The sequence below is a fragment of the Poecilia reticulata genome, chromosome 22 (assembly GCF_904066995.2).
Source record: "Poecilia reticulata chromosome 22, P_reticulata-male-v2, whole genome shotgun sequence".
Classification (NCBI taxonomy): Eukaryota; Metazoa; Chordata; class Actinopteri; order Cyprinodontiformes; family Poeciliidae; genus Poecilia; species Poecilia reticulata.
Window position 1 is genome coordinate 13,427,008 of NC_088851.1, and position 19,158 is coordinate 13,446,165.

At 39.4% G+C, this 19,158-nt stretch overlaps 1 protein-coding gene across 4 annotated transcripts in view; it reads right to left on the minus strand.

Moving 5' to 3' along the window:
• The window catches only part of alk (ALK receptor tyrosine kinase), a 434,911-nt gene that overhangs the window by 398,783 nt on the left and 16,970 nt on the right, over window positions 1–19,158 (minus strand). Inside the window, exon 1 of one of the 4 annotated variants that reach the window (XM_081603121.1) lies at window positions 14,119–16,085. The exons of 1 other annotated variant lie outside the window; for it this stretch is intronic. In XM_081603121.1, the coding sequence (XP_081459247.1) occupies window positions 14,119–14,860 (742 nt within the window). In that variant the 5' untranslated portion in view covers window positions 14,861–16,085. Of the gene's footprint in view, window positions 1–14,118; window positions 16,086–19,158 lie in introns of those variants that run through there. 2 more of the 4 variants (XM_081603118.1, XM_081603119.1) reach the window with 2 other exon arrangements.

The following is a 19,158-nucleotide window of genomic DNA, read 5'->3' on the forward strand; positions in this document are numbered from 1 at the left end:
CAGACTGCCCCAGGGCAGCTGTGGCTACAGTGTAGCTTGCCATCATCAGTGTGTGGATGTGTGTGTGAATAGGTGAATGAATGAATGAATGAATGAATGAATGAATGAATGAATGAATGAATGAATGAATGAATGAAGCACTTTGGGATCCTCTGGACTTCATAGAGCGCTAGCCAGGGGTGAAAGTAGTTTTAAATTCTTGGGGGTACTATGACAAAAAAAAAAAAAAAAAATGTTATATATATATATATATATATATATATATATATATATATATATATATATATATATATATATATGTGCTGATGAATTTTTTTTGCGAAGCGATAAAAGTTGTGTAGCTCTTGAATTGCTACAAAATAAAGCTGTATTTCCTTCAGCCCACTGGCTGCAATGTTAACACCTTGAGATGCCACGAGACCTAAATTCTGAACATCATGGCATAGAGTGCATCCCAGTTTTCCATGTCTGGAATATAACCATTCATTTTAGCTTTTAAACAGGTTATATTGATCCTGTGTCCAGACAGAGGGATAATCAGTAGCCTAGACAAAGGTAAACAACCTGAACAGGTGATCAACTCTAAACCACTCGCACATTTTTATTCTCCGACTCTCTCTGTCATTTAAGCACGCCTGTTGCTATGGCAACCTCCTGCGCTCCACAAGCCGACCAGAGATTATGTCAAAAACATAACATTCAGTCGGTTACGATATTAGGTTTGCAGGCTTGATATTTATTTTGCAATTATTAATAAGTTCTCCCTGAACACAGCGGTAGTTGATTAGTTCATTTTAAACTCCTGCTCTTCTAGTTATTTTGGTAATGGAACCGAAATGCACAGAATTGCACAACACCTTGTTGAAACAATAATTACTGAGATTATTATCGTTGTTGGGTCATTAATTTGAACACGTTTTGCTGATTTTTTTCCTGTTCTTTAATAAAGTTACGAAGGCTTTAATCGAGCCAGAGGAAGACGTGCTGCTCTCAGCCTCCTGGCGGCGTTCAGTTTGTCACCTAATGCCGAGATTGACTCAAAACCTTCCGTGATCGATGTATCGCACCGCTGCTCTGGCAAAGCACGAACAGTTAAGAAACTATATGAAATGGGGACAAAAGTTATTTATTAACTGATTAAGTCGTGTTTTAGATTGTTCTTGAAAAACTAATTACTCACGGCTGATTAGTGGGTGAACTCACGCTTCACAGTGAACCCAATGATTTTTTCAGCTGACAGTCGCTCCCCTCTCTTGCAGGTACTACGTACCCCGGCTAAATCTTTTAGGGGTACGCCGTACCCTACAGTACCCCCCTGCTTTCACCCCTAGCACTTTACCATTTTTACAGAAGAACAACATTGGTAAAACTGCCTAAAAACTACTATGTCTAGTGACAAATTGACAAATAAAAAGCCTTTTTGGCTGAATGGTCAATTAGTAATGTGTAGAGGTGACATTTCACTGCATGTGTATGTGAGAGATTAAGAGAAGTAGATTTTTCCATTCAGGTGAACCAAATTAAAAATTATATAGTTTATTGGTAAAATTATTAATCTAACAGCTTTTCTAAGTTATTCGATCTGTAGTGCAATTTACATTTCTAACTCAAGCAGCAGTTTCTCCATCTACTTTCTAATTGTAAATATTCCCAAAGTCAGGTCCTACACCAAGTTTCCAACATTTACAAAACACACATATACCACAGTAGAAAAGGGTTAAAGGGTCAAAAAAACAAAATAAAACAATACTCAGTAAAAGCTTTCCTTTTTTTAATTAAGCTTCTTGGTGACTCTCTGACAACTGACAACAATAAATAAGCTGGCAGCAAACGGCAATGTGAAACATTCTGAGTTCACTATTAGTGGCTATTTAATTGACTGAAGAGTTAACCTTTAGTCTCACTAGATCTAGGAACTGGGAAATAAACCTGAAAATACATTTTATATCCATTATAGTAGACATAATAACGATATGAAAAGACACACAAATCAATACTGTGGTTTTTAATCACCTTGACTGGGTGACTTAGCCTGAACAACGGCCATTTTATGTCATTACTTTCCATCTTGTATTTGAGATTTACTATGGTATACAGTTGCTTGGTTAAGAATACAAAGAAATTTCAAACACAGAAATTTCTGTGTTTGAACACAGAACTAATGGTGTTTTCTGCCTATAGAAGTGTTACAAGTTCTAGATTGAACCCATGCTGGCATCATGGCCTTTAAATTGGAAAATGTTTACAAAAACCACACCATGCACCATGGAGCTTCCAGAAAAGGCTGGCCATGGATTTATGCACATTATTTACTTCCCTCATTATGGAAGTGGGGCATCCAAGGGTGTGAGCTTTACATTCAGCTCATGCACGATGTGCATCCTTGCTTCACACCAAGCTCTGAACTTAACACCCGCACTGAGGCCTCCTACAAGCATTGCCATTAATCAACCAGGCAGCTCGCAGATTTTTGAGAGAAAAAGCAAGTGGCATAAAAAAAGACTAAGCATCAAAGGGGGCGGAGGGAGATGACAAAACAGGAGGAAATCAAAGTTAAAGTCACCTTGAATCCAGCTAAAACACAGTGACCTAAGAGGAACTAAAATTGAACTAAATAAAACCAGTTAAGGTTTTTACTGCTTCCCCCCACATCATCATCATCATCTAGCTTCTACTTCAGAGTATGTTGTTGGGCAACTATGTCTCTCTGGGCAATCCTAACGTTAAGGAAATAATGGCGGAGGTAATCTGTTCTCCTTACATTTTACATATATGACATGCTGGTGTCCAGCAAGAAACACAAAAGACCTCTGTGACTAGTTTCAAGTTGACTTTTTCTTCAAAAATGACAAAAATAACAGGATGTGAGATCATGCTAGTAGAGTTTTTGTGCCTTTTAAAGCCTGGCATTCATAGGAAAACCAACTAGAGCAAGAAGTGCATGAAAACAGCACTGATTTTGTTCAAAGCGGGGACCCGTTGGTAACAAGAACACCTGACACACATGCATGTCAAAGAACACGTCTTTTAATTGCATTTATGATTTCAATTATGATAAGTGATCACTTGTGCCAGAGCTGGCCCCAGGTTGTAAGTTTGTCATTTCTCTTACTAATGTCTCTCATATATTGTTAGAATGGTATAAAAAAAATGTTATTTGAGAAGGAGCTTCTGGATACTCATACGGGGTACTTTGCAGTTTTGCCATACTTCTTGCAGTCAACAAATGTAAACATTCATCTTTTTTTTGTCTACAGGTCATTAGCAGTAACTGTGCTTACCTGCTTTACATAATTACCCAAAGGTTTTTATTTTGTATAAATAAATTAGATTTGCTTAGGGGTGGAAGGTAGAAGCTAAACAGTATAGGGCCAGGACCAAATCTCCAGAATCTTAAAGCAGTTCTGAAGGCACAAATTAGCAAACCATTTGTAATAGTATTTACAATGCCACATCAGAAGTAGCTTCACTTTTTTATCCCTGTCAAATGTTTTTTGCTCGTGATGCCCTCAGGCATGCAGCAGGACCAGAGGCGGCCATCTTGGGGTGGCTCTGACTAACTTGAAAAAACAAAGCTGTACCAAAGTCCAGGCAATTTGTAAGAGGTCATTTGGTTCTGCAAGCTTTGCAGGGGAGCTGCTTTGTTAGATGCACATAGCTAACAGCGTGTGGCTTAAGGCAACACTTGCACTCTGTGAGCTCTTGAGACGGAGCCAATAATTTGAGTTGTTCAGCATACATTTCTCCATCTCAGGCAGCCAAATTAACAATCCCCCCCCTAGTCAAGACAAATCAGCCGTCTCATTACGTGGACAGCAGCCTGGTTGAGTGTGGCCATCATAAATGAACGTGGGCAGGTTCAGAGGGCATCTCATTAAAATGCATTAATATTCAACCATCTGCAATGGACACAGAATTGTGGTTTTCTTAACTCAGAGGCGCTGGAACAGAGACCGATCCATTAGCCGTTCTTCCTGTTAGTCTACAAGTGAACACAGCATGGGAATGAATGTGGTGACACAGCGGTGATTATATCAATGCTTCATGCTTAGCTCCTTCATGCAGCACTGATTGTTGAGCACTGCGAAAGGCAAAAAGCTCGCCATGCTGATGCAACTGTATGATTGTCTGATCATTCACACTTAAGGACAAATAATTTAAATCTAACACTCTAGAGCTGCAGTAGCTTCTTTCTTTCAATCTAAACTCCCTGTTTAGTCTTCACCCCCAGTGTCATGAAATGCACCCTTGTTAAACCCCTCAACTCACCACCAACTTATAGTATCGATCAACAGCTTGAAGGTCTCCAGAGTTTCCCAAAGCTGTCACAATACGCTGCCAGCTCCTTCAGCAAATTGATCATACAAACACATAAATAATAAAGTGGCATGTCATTCTGGCTTCCTATTGATTTGCCCATTAGCAGCTGATGGATACAAGCTTTAAATGTCAAGAGTCTCATTGATTACCTCGGATCTGCACGCCAGAACGTAATGTGATGTCACTTTTCAGGTGACACTGCAGCCTTTCCCTTTTGAGGCACTAAATTAAAGGTCAACAGGTAGATTGCACCTTCAAGACACAATTAGATTGTGTTCCCATCACAGGTTTGTGTAGGATATCGAATGGAAGTTAATTTGTGAATTTTGCTGTTTCACCACCAAAAACACAAATTGTTTCAGCTTGACAGACGACCTGGAAATGGCTTGAAAACAAATCCAGCAAATGTAAGTGGTTTCTTCCAAACAAATTGACAATGCTCTATTAGACATTTCACACCTTATTCTTTGCAACAGTTTCCAAATCGTAGATGTTTTGGGGGTTTTTTCCCCTCTCAGCCACAGTATATCAGGCTACATAACCCAGTTGTGTTTGAGCTTCAGCTCACAACAAATGACTTGATGTTCTCCCTCAAGACTACCTAGTAGTAAGCACGATTCTCCTCTCCTCTTAATTACAACAAGTCACTCTGGGCCTGAGGCAGTGAGTACTGTGGCCCCAAGGGAAAAAAAGACATTACCACAAAACCATCAACATAAGCTCTGAAAATATGTCTCTTCTTTAGTTTCAAAATTTACTACACAATTTCCTACAATTTTCACTGAAACCTTCACATTCAAACCGCAGGTCTTCAGTTTAATCTTTACAATGATCACGGCAGATCTCGCTCACCTGATAATTATTAGCTGACTTTAGAGCTTCACTTTGTCCTCCATGTTGCCAGTGCCTTCTTATGGAACCTTCTTATTTCACAATCAATTTTGATTCTGCCTAATCTAGACCATCTTCATCCTGGAGGGGTTTACACTACATTAAGCACAAGCGTTGCATTGCTTGGTACTTTACTTTGTGTAATTTTGAGCAGAGCATCTTGCCATGTTGGTTTGACAATTTGGTCAACTACTCGATTATGAAAAATCCCTCCTTAGGAGATGAGTGGGTCCATTTCTTACAAGTCCGTTGACCAATGACTAGAAGTGATCAGTAGTAAGAGAGGAGATTCCTTCAGACTAGTGCAAGTAGCCATGATGGTAGCTTCGTAAATAAATGTGTGAATGGGGACAATTTCAGCCAACTTAAATAAAAAAAAGACAGAACTCGTTTTTCTGAATCTGGTTAAAAACTACAGATCAAGACCGAACTTGTAGACTAACTTAAGTTTTAAAAGCTAAGTAATTACTAAATCACCCTCAAAACACATTAGAATTATTGGCAAAATTAAAGGTTTTCCCTGAAAACAGCACACAGAAAAACTGGTGTATGTGTTTATGTTTAGTATAGTTATTGTTAGAGAGACGTATTTTCAGGCCCAGTAGGCAGCTGCAGCTCAAGGCCAGATGCTATTTTATCATCTTCTTATCCTGTCTAAGCATATACTTTTTTGTTTGTTTTAAATGGACACTGTACTTTTTCCACCAAAGTAATGCTTATATTTGATTTTTTTTTTATTCCCTTGCCTTTAATCAAATGTTATTTTGACTGATTTATCTTTGATTCTGAAAAGGATGTTTGATCACCTTGAATGTGAATGGTACTATGCAAAGAAAGCTTCCCTTGATTTACAGTCAGTGGCTGACAAAGTGCTTTCAGATCTAGGAGCGTCACCTTGAATCCGAATGATCTAAAACCAGTAATTACTTAAATGTGCAGTAGAGGGGAAAAAAAGTCGCCCACTAGTTTAAGCACCTGAACCAGGTACCGACCTTGTAACCAATTCAAAACTCCACTGTGACCAGTTATCACTGAATTCAGTGATAAAGTGAAGGGAATTTGTTGCAACTGCTCTTAGATTTCTTTTTTCATCAACACAATTTAGCAATTTCAACATTAATTTATGTCTTTACTGAAGTTTCCTTTTAAACTTTTGTCGACCATAATATTGTCAAATCTGTATAAAATAGAAAGGCTACAAGAGAACTGAACACATTAATTGCAGTCAAGTCTCTTGCATTGTGACGGCTGTTCTGAACAAAAAAGCAATTATGATCTAACTGCATTTCTTTTAACTAAGCATTAAGTATGCCCACTTTTATAATTAAGATATATAAAATGTAAAAAAAGAAACCTCCTACAAAACCCTGTAAGACAAAGAGCATATAATTTGATCAACATATAAAGTTGCTCTACAACTTAGAGAAAGAATATCACGGAAAGTCAGCTTTTAAAAGTTGAACCAGCACATTACCACTATTAAAAGCATTGCACATTTCTACGTACATTAGTCAGAGTTGCAGGCCCTACATTTGAACTTAAAGACCTTCAAATTAATTCAATGCTTACATAATGCATAAACATATTCGTTACTCCAAAAAACAAGTAATCTTGTTCTTTGAAGTTAATGAAACTGCATGTTAAGCGTAAGCTGAGTAATCACATTTAGAAGTTTTTTTTAATGGTTATGCACAATAAATATTAAACAAACAAACAAAGCCTGTAAACTTTTCCTGAGTTGTAAAATTTCTCTTGAGGCTCTTCCACCAGCTGCTATATCAGTAGACAAGGGAAACACTTTCGAGACATGGAAAATTAACTTTATTCATCTTTCAAGAAGCTGCTTCTTCCAAAAGAAGCCGCAAGCCACATCCAGTAAACAAAGTAGGCTACTGAGCGTGTAATCCAACTTAAGGACAAATTTACGGCCGACTCTCTTTATGATTCAGGAGTAACGCTCACATTTGCCTAACAGCAAGAGCGTCCGCGTGCTGCGATTCAGTTTTAGGCTTCTCACAGCGACTGACAGATGCAGGATGCTTAACGGTAAATTGGGAATGCGCGAGTTTCCAATTGGGGCAAATCTGGGGGCCAAACATGGGGAGGAGAACTGTGAAAGTAAACAGCTGCTCCTCTCAAGTGTGATGGGCTCATCTTTATTTCCCTTCAGGGTCTTGGTCTCATTCTGTTCATGAAGACTATCTTTACTAATGGTGCGACCGGAAACATCAACATCGCAATGCGCTCGGTGGAAGATATGTGCAGGTTAATGAAGCAGGGGTCCCCACGTTCTCCAGCTCCCTCTGCTGAGATTGTTTAATGATTCCTGTGCAGCCTATTTTACGGCACCACTTGGAGAACATAACATGGGTTAATAAAGTAGAGGTGAGTGGTTTATCGCCCCTGCTGAGCATTGTTTTCCTCTCTCTTCTACTGTAACACAGAAATATTTCTCATTAATGATGTCGCCCATTGGGCCAATAAGACAAGTAAGTACAAATGCACAGAGCACAGTTTAGTGCACTGATTCCTGCAGGCCTGTTTTCTAAAATTGCTGTGGGTGCCATGGTGGTGATTTATTTAAACCTAATAGCCAGCATCTTACTGCTGAACTTCACACAGAGAAAATGTCGAACATCGGCAAGGCAGGGGTGTAAAGCGCTAAAACACGGAAACAATACAGTCTGCATTCATCAGGATCGCTGTGTGACACTGAGAGCGGAATGTGTGTTATCATATAGAGAAAAAGTGTAAGATTGTGTGCGTATACAATTAGTATAAAATACACTACAATTGTAGTATACAATACAATCAGTATATTGTATTGAGTGAGAAACTGATGTTTAAATGCTGTCTGTTTTAAATGCTACCGTTAGCATGTTATCTAAAGTTTTAGGTAGGTAGTTGATTTATTCATTGTTAATTCAAGCCCAAATGAAATGTCTGCTATTATTTAGTTATTGAAACATAATAGCTATAGTAGACAGTAGACGTCAGCTCTGGAGCCGTAAATTGCAGACCCCTGGTTTTGAGGTAAATCAAGTTTTAGGTTTTCCTTTAGAATTTCACTGATTTCCTGTCATTTTTAATCCTTTACCTGAGCTTTTTTATTTTATTATTTACGCCATTTAACTTTAACCTTTTGAATAACTCAAGCACAGAATTTCTCATAATTTCCAGAACTAGTGTTCTGTGAACACATGAAAAAACTCCTAAAAGATCCAGTTTTAAACTTTATGTACTTTGTTTCCAGCACCCTTATAAGGATTTGAACACACTGGAGGATGATTCATCTCTCAGGTCCTGTATCCAGTTTTTTTTAATGCATGATTTTTTTTTAATTATATTCATCTGCTACAGAGTCCTCTACTGTCAAATTTTCAGTTTTTTTAAACCCTACATGCTGTAATACATAAGGGCTGGATTGAAAAGCAAAGCCCAAAGAAAACATTGGAACCATCTTCAGATCTACAAACCAAAACCACTTTAAAAAATGACAAGAAAGCCTAGCTGTTTAGAAGGAATCATTAGTCATAGGCAGTAGTAGTTTCAAATATAAGGACAGTGTTTCTTCTCTTTTCCACTATCAGCTTTAAACTAATCCTGGGGAGTGAATTTATTAATACTAATTACTTTAATTAAGCAAGTAAACCAAAATTGTATGACTGAATATGTCTTGATCTGTCATCAGACATGGGAGAAGGACTGATAAAAAGTAAGGAAGTGCATACTGACCTCTGCACTTATTGGCATCTCAGACAATGAGACATGAATGAAATAAAACATTTGTTTTGAACAAAATCACTTGTGGCACTTTTTTTGGTATACAAATGTTGCTACTAATATTTTATCTTGCTACTCCCAATAGGCTACTGATGTTCTTTTGTAACACTTCAAGGTTGGTTCATAAAGAGAGAGAGAGAGATATTTGACCAATTCTCTCTGAACCTCCTTCCCAGATCATCCAGAGTCCTGGGTTCTCACTACTGTCCCACTTTGCTCACTCCACAGATTGGGCTTCATTTTGTAAAATCATTCAGTGCTGATTGGCCAATATGCTGTGTGTGTGTGTGTGTGCGTGTGCGTGTGTGTGTGTGTGTGTGTGTGTGTGGTTGGTGTGTGGAGGGACTGCAACTGTTTGCACATGACACACAGGTAAACACAGCAGTGTCGCACAGAAACTGCTAATCTAATGATCATTTAGGAAGGACGAAAACTGTGACTGCAAATATGCATCTCAGTGGTTTTCCACCCTGCACATTTAGCAGAAGGTTTACAGAATCAGGGGAACACGCATGCCAGGAGGCAAACCTGCAACTTTTTAATGATTTCAGTTCATTTTCCTCCCAAAGAAACGTTTTCTTTGCAACTGTAATAACAAATTTATAAATCGCTACAAAGTGGACATCAGAATTTCATTAAGCCAGCAGATTGATGAATTTTATATTAAATGCCATCCTGTGCTTTTGGTAAAGGCCCAGGGCTCTCACAGCAGGTTACTCGTCATCTAACGGGATAACTGATTCATAGAGAAAAGCTTTTATTTTCAGACTGACACCTACATCTAATTACACAGTCGCCAAATCACTTGTCCTCGCTCGTGATTTACTTTGAGGTGTGGGCGTGAGTCATTGAGACGGCATCATTTCCAGCTTATTTAGAAATAATAATGTTCATTGTGAAGACCAGAGGCATGCTGAAAATCCATAACATCCATATAGCTAGGGCTTTAGTATTAGATTGAACCAAAAAAATAAATGGTTGAAATTGTCAGTAGTTGCTCTTACAGCTTGTTGTTGTAGTGTGTTCATATATGCCTGTTTGAATAAAATGCAAAATTGCTGACACAAGGAAAAACATTTTGCCTCCATTCATCCATCTGTCTATTTACCCATCTATATATCCATTTGTTCACCTTCATTTCTTCCTCTTCATTCCAAAACACTGGGCAAACAAACATGGCTGATGAGAATATATTTTTAAAAAGATGGCGACCATCAGTGTGAACAGCTGTTGGTCAGCTGTAGGTGGATCTACATGGGCATTAGAATAAAACTTGTCTCCAATTTCAATAAGAAAAAAAAAAGCTGTAAAAGTCCACCTGAGGCTCCTGGTGAAAAGAAATTGATCAAATCCCAGCTGTCTTCACACCTGCAAGTATTTATAGCTGTGAAGGAAGGAAAACCTGCTATTACATGACATGAGATGTCACATGCATGTAAAATAACACACTGTGTAGAAAGTATCTTTGCTCGTTTTGTTTGGGATAACTTGTGAATAAGTCAGGGTGTCATGGTTAAACTATTAACCACGTGGCTGTATGTGGGAAATAAAGTAAACTTTCCTGTCTAAGTTAGACAGTTTGGAGAGTTATTCGGCCAGCTCAACCTCCCGTACTGCAGATGTCATGTTGTCCCCGTTCCTGCTGTTAATATCATGCAGATACATGCATGCAGCTGAGCGCCACTGCTATTCAGATCTGTGAGTCTGAGTTGAAGTAAACTGTACAGCTGGGTTTCACAGCTTTGCCTAATAGTGACTCATACGGTAAAAAAAAAGATGCTGTCAGAAAAAAAAAAAACTTGATTCAATCACCAGCAACAACCATTCTCATTCTGCAACGCACAGTTTAAGACAACCTTAATGTTTCCTGACAATCGGCAAAATATCGCTTGATGCAATTGCAGTGTAATATTTAGTGAAGGTTGTAAATCCAGCAACGGGTGTTTGCTTTATAAAGAAATGTTTAAGAGAGCAAAAGAAAACAACACAAAAAGCTTTAAACCTCAGGTTTGCCAATTTTATTTAAATAATTTGAATTTTTCAGATCTTTGCAAAAACTGTACAAGTGAAGAAACTTAAAAACATGACCTTGAAAACCAATGACCTAATGCAATTGAATCTCATTCAAAATATCACCAAAGAGGTAATATCTCAATCACTGAGTGAAATTCATATATTGCTCTGATTCTAAAGAGTCGGGTTCAATAGTTGTGGCTTCCAGCTAATAAGAGAACAGTTTTACAAAACAGTAAAATATTCCGCCACACAGCTAAGTTTCCAGTTGTCCAGCAGAAAGCCTCTGGCAGGCTAGAGCCTTGGCATGGTTAGGATCAATTTGTCAGCCTACAAAAAAGGTCAGCTGCAGATTAATATAAAACATTCTCATTTATCCAGTGGTGGAACATTTCTAATAAGATGGGAGTGGAATATAACAAGGTACTTTGTCTTAAAGGGCAGGAGAGACTGAAAGGTTTATCGAGTATGACAATATTTTGATTCTTATTCTAATTTCTCTATGTTTCCCACAGAAGTAGCGAAAGGATTATCAATTTGACTGCAATCATTTTCAAGATTACAATCCAGAAATTGTAATCTTGCAAAGTGTTGTTGATGCAGAGTTTCAAAAGGTTCCTTTCAACATGGAACGTACAGCCACAGAAAACGTTTTCGCAGCATCTTTTATTTTACTCAGGCTGATTCTTGTGAGCATTTATCGATGCAGAGCCAACACATTAACTCTCACTTGTAGCACAGGAGAGGACACAGGAGGTGTCAGAATCACGACTTTGTGTTCTGCTGTCATAACTAAGGATGCCACAATGGATTCATTATTAATCTGGATTGAAGTCGTTTTACATGAGGCGAGTGATATAAGAGTTTTGATCAATAGAGCCAGAGAGATGGATTCTAAAGGAAGACCAATCACACACACAAGAGGTGATGGCATGTTTTGTTTCTTTAAAACTGGAAAAAAAAATTCTACATATGAAAGATTTACCCATTAAAATCATAAAAAAACTAAAACTAAAGAGTTGACTCCCTTCATCTTCACAGACACCTTAAAAGGGAGTTGTTTCTTTCTACTGACACTGCATGCTCAGTAGGAGGGAGTGCAACAAAGTTAATGACTTCATCAGCTTAGCTTCCATTGATGGATAAGCCTTTACAACTTGCATTTTAAAGCTAAATTTAACTAGGTTTGGGTGATTTTATTAACTATTTTGGAAAAGAATTGAATCTGTCTAGTAAGATGCATTGATGTTAAATCTGTTGGCGATATAATAAACATGAATGGGAAGAAATCCACGCTTGATTTCATTAACAAAATGTATATTCCTATAAAGTTGAGTTAAACATATTAAAGCGCTTGAATGTAAGAGCTATAAATTCAACAAGCATCACTAAATTAGAAAGTTTGAAAAGAAAAAAAAACTCGTAGAAAAAACATGAGTAATCTAAATTTAAGAGAGAAATGGAAGAAAATGCTGGAAAAATTCTACTTGCAAGCAGGCATCTCATAGCAAAGCCCAACCTACAGATAAAAGTACTATTATAGGCTTCTAGGATAGATTTCTACCCTCATAATCTGTTCTGACCCTGATTGCTTCAGTGGAAATAAAACGGATAAAATAATGGCTCTGGAAAGCCACCCTGGTTCCCAGAAAGATTTCTGCAGTTTAAGTCTTTTAAAAAGCACCATGATCAACTATCAAGACTCTTACTGGAAGGTATCAATAATAAACAAGAAGAAAAAAAAAGGTAGAATCAAGATTTTTGGACAGAGCTATTCTCATATCATTTAATTCCTTTGAGCAGTATGCAGAGGGTCTGTAAACATGCAGAATACCTATCACTTCACATGTATTTACTGTATTCTGGCTGTGTATGTGTGCGTGCGCGTGTGTATGGGAGTTTTAACCTGATCTGCCTCCTGAAGGTGCATCCTCTTTCTCTCTCTCTCTCTCTCTCTCTCTCTCTCTCTCTCTCTCTCTTTCTGTGCTACCAGTGCAGCTAACCTCTGCTGCGCCGTTTGTCTAAAAAAGATTCTTGTGCATTTTTCTGGGCCAACCTCCCTCATCAAAGTGATTAAGCAATTAAACTGATTGTGCCGATGCTCAGAAGAACAAGGCGAGAGCCCTCGAGAAATGACTGCAAACGCTTTCTTGGAGATAACAGTATAATTTGGGCCTAATCAAAATAAAGCCTAAATGTGCACCCTTGTTTCAGAACCAGGGAAGCAAGCAACACGGTAAGAAGAAACAGGTGAAGATGATAAAACTCCAGCTTCTTCTACGTTATTATTCATTCATACGCAATAAACCCATTCCACTGAGGCGTCTCGTTCTTTCTGGAAGATAGATGCTGTAGATGCTGCACAGACTCAGCAAGGGGTGGCAGATGTAAATAACCAAAGTTAGGGGGTTGAATCAACATGCAGTTCATTTCTTAGAGCTGCTGCACACATCAATAATGAAACAAGAGTCTGGTAAGTCACCCAGATCAAAGACACAAACTAAAAATCACTGAATTCTCTCGGAGTTATTATCCTCTGCCACCTGCGTCTAGCAGAGCTATTAGGGAAGTTTGTGTCTGCTCAGGGACCCCCTGTTGGCCAGGAAGCCCAAGAGAATGCAAACAAACTCGCACCAGCTGTAAACATACTCCCAAAAAAAAGCTTCATAGCTTAAAAGTTATGTCAACAGAATTATAATTAACACAAAAAAATGGCTGCTGCTTGTATCTGAAAATATTTATAAATAAATCATTATGTAAAAGTTAAAATTTTTTTCCCATGGTATTTTGTAAGAGCAAAATTAAAATGGGCTTTTCTTGAGTCTACAGACCTCTGGATGTAAACATTGTGTCATTATTGATGGACCATATAAAAAGCCACCAGTCGAACTTTTGAAGACAGTGGGCGTAGCTGGAAGTGCCCCCTGGACTCCGGCACCCTTAAATTGAAATTAGGTTTTTAGGGTCACATCCTTGTGCAAGCTCTGTGACAATTACACCCATCAACTCCAAACACTTTACTTTGCGCACCTAACTTATAATGAAGAATTGTTCATAGCAGAACGTCAATCACACAGCGAGCTGCATGGGGTGAGAGAAACGGTAACTCACCGCGGGAGGAAATCTCCAGGTGCAGGCGGGGATCTGCAGCCCGGATGGCGGCTGTGTACCGGTCCTCTATCCCGGGCATCTGCGCCTTTTTCTCGGGCATGAGTCGAACCCTGAGCCGGCCCCCGTCCGCTCCGAGCCACCACTCCAGGATCTCCCTGAGGTCCACCTCAAGCAGGAGCACTGCTTCCTCTTCGTACACGTCCAGCCCCCCGCATCCGTTTTTGACCAGATCCTCTCCTATTTCCACCACCACTTGGTTGGATTTCCTGTTCGCCTTGGTTAAGCCCAGATTCAGAACTTTGGACAGCGGCCGCTTGTAGAAGAAGGGGAGCTGTCCATCAGCGGACCTGTTTCCCGACTCTCCTGCGGATCTCGGCTCCACAAAAGTAGCGATGGTTTTCTGCAGAGGAATGCAATGCATTTTTAAGTTTGCGCGCACCGTGTAGCAGCCGCTGAAACTCCGACAGTCTCCGTTTAGGGGTCTCTTGATGAACTCCGCCAGATAATATCGCAGCAGCGAGGGCACGGCGAAATCCACGGCCAGGGTTCTCCTTTTGTTTCTTGACATTATGGTCTGGTTCGAGTCTCGCTTGATGCCGATTTCGCCGCTGTTGCCGCCGCCCGTGCCGCCGAAGCCCGCGGCGGGGACGTCCATGCCCGCCGTGGTCCTTGGCGGGGCGCAGCGCAGCCCGGTGAAAAATGCCGCAGAACAAACAAGCAAAAGCAACAACCCGACGTTCATGGTTTCACAAGTGGGGGTCGGTAGGTTCAGGAAAAAAAATCGCCTCTTGATCCCAAATATGCCCCTTCTCTTGTCACATAAAGCAACGCAAGAATGAAAAATAAATAAATAAATAAATAAAAAATAATCACAAAGTGCGTATGGATGGATACTGCGTGTCCTGCGCCTCCTCTCCGGTGCGCACCCGAGGAATAACAGGCTTTTACATCCGCTCTCCTCTCACTGTTGCCGTCCTCAGCTCTTCATACGGGAAGGAAAAAAAAAAAAGTCTCATTTCCCTCCACTCTGTGCTTTTGCCACAATGCCTTATATCGCCGGTGCCAGCAACAAGACGCACTCCGGGACGGTGATTTATATGCTGCTCGGGTCCGCTTCGGTGCCTTTCAAAGACTCCCTGTCTCTTGGCACAGTTGTGACGGCGGTACAAGTGGTCTCTCTGTCAGCGGAGAGGAGGGGGGCGAGAACGCCGCAACCGTGTATTCAGAATGGGAGCAGAAAATTCCGGGGGTCCATTAAAGTTAAGAAATAACATCTGAATCCTCCTCCTGCTTCTAATCTCTAATCGTCGCCTCTTCCGTGCGCGCACATGCGGTAAAGTCATTCACACATCCACACAACGTCAGCCAGTGAGAGAGAGGAGGAGAGAGAGAGAAAAAATATCCCTCAGCAGGCAACGCGGACGCATCTTGTGCGCCCTCAGAGCAGCCGTGACGGAGTCTGTATCTTCATTGGAATTAGAAATGCCTCAAGATATTCCAGAACAACTCCGCATTGTCCCTCATGACTTTTCTCCCCCCTCTTTTCAATGAATCATCTAGTCTTTTTACGTGTCCGGAAATTGGATTGGATTAGTCGCTTTCTCCCCAAGCTGTGTGCAAATCAAATCGTTTCATAGGGCGGCAATTTGGGTCCCATTCTGCGTTGTTATTTCTTACGACCAGAGGGCAATTTTCTTTTCTTTCATTTATTTTTTTTTGAAGATCACATAGGTGCCATTTGCCAGTTCGTGCCTCCTTGCTTGGAAATCAGGAGGTGTGTTGGGTTGTAGGGCGCAGCGTTGCCAGAAAATGCTCCTCTGCCGCGTCCCCTCACCTGGAGATACCCCCACCCCGTTTCTCTTCTGTTCGTTGGAAGTTGATCAAAGAAGACACCCACTAGATGGCGTTAGCGCATACTCCTGCTTAAATACAGTTTCATTGATAAATCCCTTAATTTGTTTTATTAGTTATCTGTATTTTAAATACTGGATCATTACTTGCCTTACCTGCGATGTTACATTAATCATACAGGAGTGTCATTTCTTTAGAATACTGAGACATTGACTTATTTGTGTAATTAGTAGTTTATTTTTGGTAAACTAGAACTAGAGGGGGGGGGGGGGACTAATATGAAGTGTTTAAGATGACTGGCAGTAACTCTTCTTAATCTCAGAGTGTGAATTTTGACCCAGTCTTCTTTGCAGAAAAATTTTAATTCAGCCACATTTTTATATTTTAGAGCCTAAACAATCCATTTCTAGTCATATCACAGCACTTAATGAAGGATGTAAGCCTTAAAACGCTGCTTGGTATTTACTCAGGTTATTCTTATCTAATATCAAAATTAGTTTAATCTAAAGCACTTAAGGTTGACCAAGAGCATAAGAAATACATTTTATGGAAAGGTCATTGTGGAAAGCTGAATATTCAGTCTCATAAAAAAAAAAAAAATAAAATAGAGTTTGAAAAGGAAAGTAATTCACAAATGACTGTTGCTATAGAAGCTGGCTGTTCAAACTGTGCTGCAGCCACATAAAATGGATGTTAGGAGGGAGGAAACATACAGTAGTGCCCAAGTAACAGGGATAAACACAGCCTTGAGAGGATTGTGAAGTAAAGCCCATTTAAGAGTTTAGGGGAGATTCACACGTTGTGGACTTCAGCTGGAGTCGGTGCTTGAAGCGGCAACACACACTGCTGCAAACAGAGCCTGGGCTAAAACTTTTGCATTCTTTGTGTTAAGTCAGCTATGAAAAAGAAATGGCTGGAGCTTTTTATCGAGGTTAAGGAGAGAAAAGACCGGGCTGCTGTTCACTGATCTAAGGTTCACTTTTCAGATGAAAGTAAACATGGCATTTTACTTGGAAATTACGATGGCAGCATCTGGAGGAAGAGTGGAGAGGCATCCATACAAATTATGAAAGCAGGTCCTGGATGTTCTGTGGCAGGTCTGCAGGTTGAAGGGTCACCTGCAGACCTGCCAATAATTTTTTAGTTACTGAATGCAGTAACTAAAAAATGGCACAGAGAAGAGAGCATGATGATCCAATCCCCATAAACCTAGCTCTCGCTACTTTTGACTTACTTAGGGGTACCAGTTAAATTGTATGTGTTGCTTTGACATCATTGTTTTCAAAAAGTTGTGTTTATAAGGTCTAACAATGTTTATTAATATCAGGGTTTCCCCCTGAGTATTATAAGCCTGGCGGGCCACCAGGCTTTCCTTGTGCCCCCACTAGGCTAAACATTGCTTATTTAAAAAAATCTTTTTAAAATGTTTGCATTTTTTAAGACTTTATAGTTTGTGTTCAGTTATTAATCTTCCAATCTTTTAAAAACACATAATTAACAAGATATATTTTCAAATTTCCTGTAAACTTTAAACATTTTTTTAACTCTAAAACATGACAGGATGAATGCGCCCAACCACCGGGCTTAAGTTTTCTGGGGGAAACCTTGAATATGTACTGTACCCTTTTTAAATAAAACAAAACAGTTGAATTTTAACATAAAGCACACAATGTGCTTGTGCATCTTTAAGAAGACTAGAGAGACAGTTTTGCTTTGGTGGGTTGTGTAAAAATAATTATATAGATTAAAATGTTGCTTGCATTTAGAAAGGCATTTAAAATGTCCTATTTCCCACAAATATGCGATCATATTGATAAACTCAACTTGTGTTTTTAGTTTTCCAGCCATATAGTCAAACTTTTGCATCCCTTATTTTGAAATAATTTGATAAGATCACTTATTTCTTGGACTGACCTATCTGCCAAGAATATGTCTGTGGTCAAGACACCAAAGGAGAGTACAAGATATATTGCTTTATTTATTTAATAATACTTTGAATTATTTTTGATGAAAGTTGTTTGCATGTACATTAGAGGCAGACTAAGGAGCAAAACCCAAACTCTGTGATATTCAAACCAGTGTACAGAACCAACCAGCAGACTTCACAGCATCAGAGATATGCAGGAGGAACTGGCTGAGAAAACAAAAAGTAAATAAAGATGCACTCACTGGAGCGATAAAGCAGAATGGGGTTGATTGTGAATATGGAGTGGTGTAATGAGGAGGAGAAGCGCAGTTGAGGTCACGAAGATGTAAATTCAAAAGAACAGAACAAGAAATAAAACTCAACTGAAGGACAGTCCAGCTGACAGCGAAACAAAACAAAGCAACCAAAGATTAAATAAATGAAACTCAAGAGCAGGATGAAGATACAAGCCATCATGAACTATCCAGGAAATACAATAACGAGGGAGGGAAACAAGTAAAAAATAGGATAAAGAAAATACTTTTTCCAAACGTAATCCAAATTCTTTTGCAGACTTATAATTTATGAGTTCTCGATGCATGTCACTCAATTTTCAAATATGACAACATCACCCAAGGACGTTATGGTGAACATTTTCACACTATGCAGGTTTTATAGGTGGAACCTGCAAAACACAGACACAGAGTAAATATCACAGGAAAGAAGAAAGGAAAAAAGGAAGGAAGGAAAGAATGCAAAAAGGAAGGAAAGAGGGACAGAAGGAAGGAAGGAAAGAGGGACAGAAGGAAGGAAGGAAAGAGGGACAGAAGGAAGGAAGGAAAGGGACAGAAGGAAGGAAGGAAAGAGAAGGAAAAGGGACTCAAGAAAGAAAGTGGACCGGAAGCACGACAAACATTGAGAGGGGAGAACAATAACTGGAACAGTGAAAAGTGAAGGACATAAGAAAGGGGGGACATATGGAAGTATGGTTGAAAGGACAGAGGGAAGAGAAACATGAAAGTCATGACAAAAGGAAAAATTACAATAATTACAAATTACAATAACAAACGGTGTCAAGAAAAAAAGGAAAGAGATAACAGGAAAAAAAGGAATGACACAAGGAAGGGAGAATGGAAAGACATACTGAGAAAAGGACAGAAGGATGCAAAGAAAGAAAAAACAGACAAGGAAAGTCAGAAAGACACAGGAAGGATGGAAAAAAGGAAGAAAGGACAATTGAAGAGAGGCAAATTAAGAAGTGCAGTGGTTACACCAGAAACAAA